We start from the raw sequence: 10,499 nt of genomic DNA, 5'->3' as shown, positions 1-10,499 counted from the left end.
AATGCAATTACAGAGTCACAAGCTGTGAAAAAATTTGTCAACGCCGACTATATGAAAAATCCGCAATTACTTTTAGGGCAACCCAATATATACTTTATAGGGTCGGAAATGGATATTTCGATGTGTTGCAAACGGAATGACAAAATGAATACACCCCCATCCTTCGGTGGTGGGTATAAAAAACGCAAAAAAAATGTGAATTAATACAAAAGATAAACATCATTTAACTTAATTCACATTTGAAAAATCGTAGCAGATTTCCACAACTAAATATTGTTTATTTTTTATAAATTTTTCCTCGACATATCGACTAGACAGGATTATTATACACACCACCGAAGGATGGGGGTATATTCAATTTGTTTTTTAATTATTTTTCTGCGTGTCGCCGTATTTTTTCTTTCCGTCGTAATAGTACAGACCCTACTACATAATATTGGGTTGCCCAAAAAGTAATTGCGGATTTTTTAAAAGAAAGTAAATGCATTTTTAATAAAACTTAGAATGAACTTTAATCAAATATACTTTTTTACACTTTTTTTCTAAAGCAAGCTAAAAGTAACAGCTGATAACTGACAGAAGAAAGAATGCAATTACAGAGTCACAAGCTGTGAAAAAATTTGTCAACGCCGACTATATGAAAAATCCGCAATTACTTTTTGGGCAACCCAATAAATCAAACTGACGAAGCCAAACAGATTTATCCGCCATTTCACACATAGCCATTATTTTTTCAGCACGCACGAGCTTGCACAAAAACGTAAGCAACCCAGATTCCAATAAATTTCGATCATTAAGGGGTATATGTTTTAGTGGCAATGTTAATGAAAATTTGCCCATGAATATTCCATTAAGGAACTGGGGCAAACTTCTCACAAATCAATGAGTGCTATCCGATTCAATTTTAAGCTCAATGATAAGGGACCTCCTTTTTATAGCCGAGTCCGAACGGCCTGCCGCAGAGCTACCCCTCTTTGGGGTGAAATTTTACATTAGGAGAGGATAACCACCGCTGAAAAATGTTCTGAATATTCCTGCCAGGATTCGAACCCACGCTTTCAGCGTCATAGGCAGACAAGCTAACCTTTGCGCAAAGGTGGCCTCTTTAGTGGCAGCTATGAAAAATATCTTAAAAGCACACTTAAGTATTTTAAGGAACACATATTAAAGTTGTTGTAGCAAATGTATTTGTACTTGCTTCTAGGACTTGATGAACTTCAAATGAGCAAGTCCTCATCGATGGTATTAGTTAAAGTTAAATTTTCCAAACGGAAGTCGATAAATGCTCACGAAAGTAATAGGAAATTAAATAATTTGGAACCATGAATAGGCAGCGTATCAGACAGCTTGATTTCAAGAGCATAGGGTAGAGGCATACACATAGAAAGGCCTCTGGGGGATAGACTAAGCCCTGAAATTATTTTCCGATTTGGCTGAAATTTTGTATGAAGAATTTTGGTTTTACCATCAACAACTACGCAGAGTATGGCCCATAACGGTTCACAACCTGATATAACTCCAATATTAACCGATTGTCCGATTATACTTTTTGGGCCTCTTGAGAGAGCAATTCTTATCCGAATTGGCTGAAATTTTGTACAACGACTCTCGTATGACATTTAACATACGGCCTGAATCGGTCCATAACCTGATAAACCGATCTCCCAATTTTATTTCTTGAGCCACTAAAGGTGCATTTCTTATCCGATTTGGCTGAAATTTTACACAATTAATTCCACTGTGGTCTCCAATAGACAAATCATGTATAGCCCCAATCGGTTCATAACTTGGTATAGCTGAAATAGCACAGAAATTCTCATCCATTATCATTTGTTTGTCTATAAAGAGATATCGGCCAAAGCACTTGAAAAATGCGATCCATGGTAAAGGGTATATATGATTCGGCCCGGCCGAACTTAGCACGCTTTTACTTATTTTTAACTTTTCTAAGGCGATCGCAGTATGGTTCCCGAATGAAGAGGATAGCGATTCGGATTGCTAGACGCTTCCTATTCAACCTGATATATTCTAAGTTTTGAAGTTTACATTTACGTTAGGTTTATGTAAGGCGAATTTAAAATTGATTTGACATTTGCAGTTTTATCAGCTGTGCTGATGCGGCCACCTTTTTAAATACGCCTTGGTGTAGACTATGAAAAAACAAACTTTTAGATGCTTTTTGTAAAAAAGTCAAAACTTCCAATGACCTCAAATTTATAAACTGAAAAAAAGTTTATCTGTCGAACAAAAATAGAATCAGTAAAATTTTCTTTCGGTTCAAAAGTTACCGGTTTTTAGGCATTACAAATGATCTTGAACCATAGTGCGTGGTATGAACCACGGGCAGCATGACGACGATAGCATAGTTAAACGCATCCAAAATACCAGGTCATGTTGTCAGAAGCAATTACATGGCAGCCGGTTGTATGTACCTGATTGACCCAATGGAATCATTCATCGGCAAGGGCTGTCGCCTCAGTGTACAGCACACTGCTGCAACAACAACAACATGTTGTAAGAGTAAATTAGGAAGGATTCTCGAAATGGTTCTCAAAAATTGGAAAAAAGAAGTCAGAAAGCGAGGCGCTTGGAAATCTATTCTAAGCTCGGCTATTGGGAATAAACGTTCAATAATGGCTTACTGAAAAAAGTAAGGTGTTATTGACTTCTATGGATAAAAATAAGCCCTGACGGAGAGTTAAACTCATCCTGTATCCTCTTTTCATAGCTCTCCAGATCTTGTTAGGTTAGGTTGAAAAGATCCCATACCACTATGGACATACACCTAAGCCAGTAATCGGCTTGTTGTAACCTCTAAAAAAAGAAAATTTTAAGTTAGGAATTCCATGCTACTTCCAAAATCCCTAGTTGTTTTCAATACCACTCCCCTATATTGGTTCATGTCTGGTATTGTGTCTCCACCTAAGTGCCGGTATCTGTTAGACGCGAAACCCGGGCAATGACAAAGGAAATGCTCCAACGTCTCATCATCTTCCCCGCATGCCCTACACATGCTATCACTTGCCGCACCGATTTAACATAAGTGAGCTCGTAGTCCTATGTGTCCCGTTATGATTCAAATAGCTATACTGACCTCCTTCTTGTTTCCTTTCAGTAATAGCCTCGTCTTCTCACGATCTGGATCCCCCCATAGGATTTTCACCGTCCTTCCGACCGTTGCAATGTTCCACAATATTGCATGCGCATTCATCGCCTACTCCCTTAACTCGGACTGCATCAACCCGAAAGGCTTCGGGTTAACCAAGTTTATTGACGGCAGTCTTCTGTCCTTTACCGCCAAATCGTCTGCCCTTTCATTTCGCCTTACTCCGTTATGGCCCGGCACCCAAACGATGCGGATTTCCCATCCTCAGAGAAGGCGTTAATCTCTTTCTTACACTGCAAGACTGTTCGTGACCTTACCGTCCTGGTTTTATTGCCCTTATGGCAATTTTACTGTCGGTAAAGATGTTCACACTCGACGTCCTCGCGTTAGCACCGCCCGGATTTCCGCCTGCAGGACCGTATTATGGTCAGGCAATCTAAAACAGATCTCAGTCCCTTGGTTCTCAATGTAAACCCCAGGCCCACTCTGCCCTCTAGTTTTGATCCATCCCTGTAACATGATTCCAGATGGCAATACAAGGGTTCCGTCAATCCAAGACTATGCCGATGGCAGCAATGCCTCGCACTCGACTTCAAGGTTCATCTCAGGTATCCGATCAGAAACCTTTTCCCTTCCTTCAAGGTTTCCTATTGTCGCCTCGATTATACCGCGATGGTATGAGCTGCTCCGATCCTCAATCCATTCTCCCATCGCCTTAAGTCTCATAGCCGCAGTGGCTGCGCCACATTTAATCTGTATGTCAATGGGTCGGATATCTAGAATAGTCTCCAGTGCGTGGTCCTCATCGCTCCGCCTATGCCAAGACAACATGTTCTCTGAACCTGTAGTATGGTCCTTATGTTGCACTTTTTCTCCCAGCAGTCCACCAAACTACTGATGCGTATGTAAGTATTGATCTAATCCCGCTCGTGTAGAGTCAGTGGATTATCCTCGGGTTCAGGCCCCATTTCGAGCCTATCGTCTTATTGAGGAAACGTTAACATTGAGACCTCTGGGTCTAGCCCAGTCATATGCAAGACCCTTTCGGCCCTTCTGCATAGCTGGTTCGGATCCTTAACCCTTAGAATTATTATATCGTCTGCATAGCAGACGGGTTCAATTCCCTCCTCAGGGTATTTATGGTGGACATCCATAGGAGTGGCGATAAAATGACCCCTCTGTGGCGTGCCCTGTGCCACTTTCTCCCTTATATTTATGCCATGGGACACACAATTTATCCACCTGTTCCTTAGCATATGGTTTATCCAGTCTCTAAGGACCGGGTCCACCCGGTACTGGTCTTAGGATTGAATCAGTGTGTCGGTCCGCACATTGTTAAAAGCCCCTTGATGTCAATGCATACCGCCAGTGTGTGTGCGCCTTGGCATAGAAGGATTCTTTTATTTTATGCACAACCTCGTGTAGGGCAGTCTCCACCGACCTTCCCTTGACATAGGCATGCTGTTTGTATTAGATCAGTTCGCTGGATGTCCTACTCTTTATCATAGTGTTCACAATACGTTCCATGGTTTTGAGTAGAAAGAACCTAAGGCTTATGGGTCTGTAGGCCTTTAGTGTCGCATAACTTGCCTTACCGGGCTTGGGTATAAACACCACCCTTGCCTTCTGCCAGGTTTTTGGAGTATATGCAAGTCCTATGCACACTGCGAAAATTTTGGCCAGACGAGGCGCCAGATAGAGTGCCTCTTTCTGTAGTAACGTCAAAAATATTCCATCGGGTCCAGGTGACTTAAATGGATTGAAGATCCTTAAGGATTTCTTCACCATAAATTCGGTATTTATAAACCTTCGATCAACGTCATAATTCCAAGATTCCGGTGTCTCCGTGAGTCCCTTCGTATCCTGTGGAAATGGGTTTTCATCAAAAGCCTTAACATGTCCTACGTTGTCTCCGCTCGCACTCCCATGTCGTCTATTAAAGATTCAGTTTAGACATGGGTTTGAGAGAAACTTTTTTATTTTGGCGGCGTCATTAACGCTATCGACCTGTTCGCAGAAAAGCTTCCAGGAGGCACGTTTTACCGCTCGGGTAATCTTATTGTACTCCTTGAGCCATGTGTAATACACATCCCAATAAACTTCCGCTTTTTTACGACGTGCTCTGTTAAAATGTCTGCGGACCTTTATCCCAATATTGCGAATCTCCCCGGTCATCCAAGGCTTTTCTTGGACTGATTTTCTTTCCCGAAGAGGACAACTATCTTCGAAGGAGCCCACCAGTGCAGTCGTAAAGTGGTTAAAATTTTCAGTTCGATTGAAAAATAATAACACGTTTCCATCGAAATTAAACCACAATTTTTCATTTTAATATTTTTTATATTTTGTTTTTTGTTCTTCACATTTGATTCGGTTGTTAACATACATCGGTCGGTATGTAACATTTGGTAAGCATGCTAACAATTGCAAACATTCAACAACCAAAATATAGTTATTGTTAGGTCAGGATTCACTAATAGAAGGTTAGGTCACATGCAAAACACAAAGTGGATAGGCCCCATAAACATCATTAAGGATGTCAAATCTGACGATTGAAAATGTCATCATATAGGAGAAAACGTAAACAAAGAATGAATGTAAAAAGAGAACAAGTTGACATCCTCAATGCCAAGTACTGCCAAATATTAAAAAAAAGTATATCGGCTGATCGCTTGGCTTAACCTTATTCAGTGAATCCTGTTGTTAGGTAGAGATGTAACAATTGTTAGTTAATATCCATTAATGTCATTAATCTACCAACATTCAGACATTAATATGGGGCGTATGTAAAGGCAAACTTATTGACAACTATATATATTGTACATGTTTATTCGACTGTTTTGCAAAAAATATGCAAAATGTTTTTTTTTTTTTTTTTTTGTTTACTTTGTTGTTATAATTCAAGTTTAAAATGATTCATATTTTAAGGAAAAGCATAAAATTGTGATTACTAAATAAAATGTTGTAATTAAAATAGAAACTAACTCAAAAAAAATTGTATGCTCAGTAAGCATTAGATTTTATTAAAAAGGCTAAATGTCTGGTTTGTTTGTTTTGTCCGGTTCGGAAAATAAAATATGCCATTAAAATTAGTGTCATTATGTAACTATTAAAATATTTGTATTTACATATACTAAATAAAAAATAAAATAAAATCATATAATGCATGCAAACGATGGGAAGCAGCAGCAACTTAAGGAAATGAGTTTGGCTATATACGCTTGAAAGGTCAATATCGTAAGGGTGATGGGGGATTGAGAAAATTCCCAAGTTTTCATTTTCATTTGGTACTACATATTCATTTAGAACTATCTACAGCAAGGACGGTTGAATGATTGATTAGCACAATACCCTCCTTGATTTTTAATTATAACAAATTTACAACAACTATATTTGTTTTGCAAGGGTCCGGGACTAATTGAATTACATGTTGTTATGATGATTCCTATTTCTCTATTGAATCGTATTGTACTGTTCGATCACAAAAGTGCATTTTAGGGTTTTAAATTCATTTTAAAAACTCAGTTTGCAGAGTTAGTTGTTAGTCAGGGAGGATAATGGAATGATACGATATGAAAGAAGGTCGTGGTGGTTTTGGTGGTGGTATTTTTATTTATGAGGTGGATTCTAACAAAACGGCTGCTGCCAGCTCCAAACTCCAGCCAGTTTTCTGTAAGGCTTGTTCACATAGTTGTCGATTTGCCACACCCAGTCTGAAAATAAAATAATAAATACTTATAAATTAATATAATCAAGACAGTAAGATGAAGATATAGAGATTCGAAAATCCTAAAAAAATTGGAGAGTAGTTAAAATAAGTGCTCCGTGGTATATTTTAACTGGAGCCGAATGCAAATGCAAATTTTGCTCATGAACATTCCACTAAGGAACAGAGGCAAACTTCTCATATATCAATGAGTGCAGTCTGATTCAAGTTTTTTTAAGTCGAGTCCGAACGGCGTGCCGCAGTGCGACACCTCTTTGGAGAGCAGTTTCACATGGCATAGTACCTCACACATGTTGCCAGCATTAGGAGGGGAAAATCATCGCTGAAAATTTTTTCTGATGGTCTCGCGAGGATTCGAACCCAGGCGTTCAGCGTCATAGGCGGACATGCTAACCTCTGTGCTACGGTGGATTTGAGTTAGTAATAGAGATGGTTTCTACCAGGTATTGTATTTACTCCAACTATAGGTCAATACCTTTTTGGGCATTAAAAAAAAATTAAAGCACCACTAGCTTAAATTTTATAAACCAACTTCAATCGACCCGCAAAGATCTCTGGATATCGTCTGTCGCGGCAAATCCACTGAAACAGCGCTTGCGACCTTGTCGGCTACATAGAGGGTTCTCTCGCTTATAAGGAATATACAATGGCATTTCTCGACATTGAAGGTGCTATCAATAATGAAAAACCGATGTCAATCATGAAGGATTGATTGAAGGATTGACAAGCCGATGTCAATCATGAAGGAGTTGGAGGGCATCATCTCGACCGTAAGAAAGTTTATTAATAACTTACTTACTAAAAGATGCATTACGACAGGCTTGGGATCTGTGGATCTAAAAATATGGGTAAGTATAGGAACAACTCAAGGCGGTGTACTGTCTTCTGTACTTTGAAATATTGCCATTAACAAAATATTATCTTGAAGAAAAAGGTGTAAAAGTGATCGGGTATGCTGATGACGTGGCACTTACGGTTAGGGGAAGTTTCCCAGCACTCTAAGAGATATACTTCAGGAAGCTCTACGTGCAACAGCGGAGTGGTCTACCGAAAGTGGTCTAGTTGTAAATCCGTGCAAGACAGTAGTAGTTCTTTTCAGCAGTAGATACAAGTTGCCTACAGTGGCACCTGTCTCTTTGGGAGGAGAGAATGTTCCATTTACAGAAAGCGCGAAATTCCTGGGTGTTAGGGCAAAGATCTCTAAAAGTGGTCGCGTATGCTGATGACGTGGTAGTTGCGGTTAGGGAAAGTTTCTCACACTAAGAGATATACTTCAGGAAGCTCTACGTGCAACAACGAAGTGGGCGTAAATCCGTATAAGACATAAGTAATTCTTTTCTGCATGAGATACAAGTTGCCTACAGTGGCACCTGTCTCTTTGGGAGTAGAGAATGTTCCATTTACAGAAAGCGCAAAATACCTGGGTGTTTCGGTGGACAGGAGATTGAACTTCAAATCCAACAATTTGGAAAGGGCAATAAAGTCAACTCTTGCCTATACATCTGCAAGAGAGCCATTGGCAAAAGTTGGGGGGTTTAGACCGCGCGCCATGCACTGTCTGACCTATAATGCTATATGGTGTTGTGGTCTGGTGGACGGAACTTCAAAAGTCCATCTACTATTCTATACACAACCAGATCCAAAGGATGGCTTGTTTGTGTATCACTGCCGTACTGAGGACGACACCATCTGATGCACTGAATTAAATGCTACATCTAATGCCTCTGGACATTGTGGCTAGACAAATTGCTGCGACCACTGCCGTGGGGCTAAGGGAGCTTTCTCTTTGATCATGTGGCGGCTACAGACACTGTGTTATCCTTGATACAGATCCTTGCAATTAAGAAAGTGGCGGAATGGATAAGATATAATGTCCAGTGTTGCCACTCAAGAAAATTATTTCCTACCAAAAGAAAAGAAAAATCCTACCAAACCCGACCAAAACCTACCAACAAGCCAACAATTTAGTATATATTTTTAAACCCACTACCGAAGAGTTGGGCATTTTGCCATTCCGTTGAATACAAAGTATTAGATTGGAATTATTCATAGAGAATCTAGACGTTTCCGATCGTCTGTTTGCTGAAATCATCCCATAGCATAAATCAAACACGACGTATATCTTAATATAGACTCCTTTATACCGATCTCCCGAAAATAAATCTTGTAATGTCGTATTTTGGACCGATTTCTATGTACAACCCTGCCGGGTTTGGATAAAACGATCTACCTATTTAAGCGTTTGAGCGCAAAAACCAATTTTCGCCATTCCCATACCCAGAATTTACGAAATGTAGAAGAGATACTTTAAAACTCGTGCCAGTTATAGTCAAATACAAAACCTACGACCTATTTCCTGAAATTTGAAACAGTGCGACCTCTTGCAACAGTATTTGAAACCTCGACATCCATGATTTTATTTTGCGCTCTTAACGAGTGAGTCATCCATGTCAATTTTTTCAGTAATTAACTTGGATTTTTTTATGTTAGAAAAACCTACCAAAAATTGAGGTCTTACCTACCAAGTGAATAAAAACCTACAACTTTTGGTAGGAAACTACAAAAAACGGCAAAACTGATAATGTCATAACGACGACTGGCATAAATATCTTCTCAGACAGACAAACAGTCATTAAATCCCTGGAGAACGTACAAATACTGCACAAATACTGAGTGCCTATGATGCTCGATATGACAAGGCGAGTTATTGGTCCTTTAAATAATCAATGGCCAACCTGATCCCGCGGCGATCGGTCCTGTGGACCGGAACGAGCTTGCTCACATACAGAAGCTTGACGAAGATCGCCACCTTCACATGAAAATATGGCTACAACAACAACAACTACGGTGACTAAGATCCTTTCTTGCTCCACCAAGAGACTAAGATGCAAAGATGCAATCTTATGTAGTCTAAGCTGTACTAACTGAGCCGTTATTCTTTTAAATAGACCAGCATCGCCCTGAAAGTAAGGTTGAATCTTAATGATCTGGAGCGAGATGATCGCGCTGATAAAAGATCGCCACTAGTTCAAGTAGCGTATTAGGAGTGTCTAAATGCTACCAAGTGAATGCAGTTTATGAAGATCATACCCCGCTCATAGCTCCAATAGAAGTTAAGCTGCCTTGTCAAACCAGAGTAGTTCTGGCTAAACTATGTTCCGGCGATGTTGCACCCTCAATCCTACCGGGTGGTCGCTAAAGGTACTGAATACAACCCACACATGTGTGGGCTTGGTAGGGTAGACGTTTTACAAGGTGACCGCGTGTATGAAGCTTGGTTCCGCGGATTCAAGATTGCCCAAGGCTCTGTGACTGGGTGTTTCAAGGGACAGGACGTCGCTTATTCCGGGGGCAATGAAGCATGACCTCGGAATATTAAAATGTGTCCTGAATAATCATTGCAGCATAAGGTCATTTGACATCTCGCTACACGCAGGGAGAGGTGGACTTTTATGTTATAAGGTATGTGATGAAGAGGAGGTGTTCAAGAGGCCCAAACATCTTTTGTGTCACTATAGCGCAATTTAAAGGGGAGTACACAGAAAATTTAGTGAACTACTCAGTGTGTTCTATCATTCGCCTTCTTGGCTCTGTTGAAAATTCATATCCATAAACACTGCTACTTAGGTCGGTTGTCTTAAGGGACCATATAAACCGATCTCCCAATTT

General features: G+C 40.0%; 1 protein-coding gene across 3 annotated transcripts in view; it reads right to left on the bottom strand.

The window, feature by feature from the left end:
• Positions 1-6,091: 6,091 nt before the first annotated feature.
• The window catches only part of LOC106087483 (activated Cdc42 kinase Ack), a 69,593-nt gene continuing 65,185 nt past the window's right edge, over positions 6,092-10,499 (bottom strand). For all 3 annotated transcript variants that reach the window (XM_059369110.1, XM_013252534.2, XM_013252535.2), the window contains one exon: positions 6,092-6,816. In XM_059369110.1, coding sequence (XP_059225093.1) covers positions 6,717-6,816 — 100 coding nt within the window. In that variant the 3' untranslated portion in view covers positions 6,092-6,716. The remainder of the gene's footprint in view (positions 6,817-10,499) is intronic.

This window comes from Stomoxys calcitrans, chromosome 5 (assembly GCF_963082655.1).
Source record: "Stomoxys calcitrans chromosome 5, idStoCalc2.1, whole genome shotgun sequence".
In the NCBI taxonomy this organism is placed as follows: domain Eukaryota; kingdom Metazoa; phylum Arthropoda; class Insecta; order Diptera; family Muscidae; genus Stomoxys; species Stomoxys calcitrans.
This window is presented reverse-complemented; position numbering and strand designations above follow the sequence as displayed.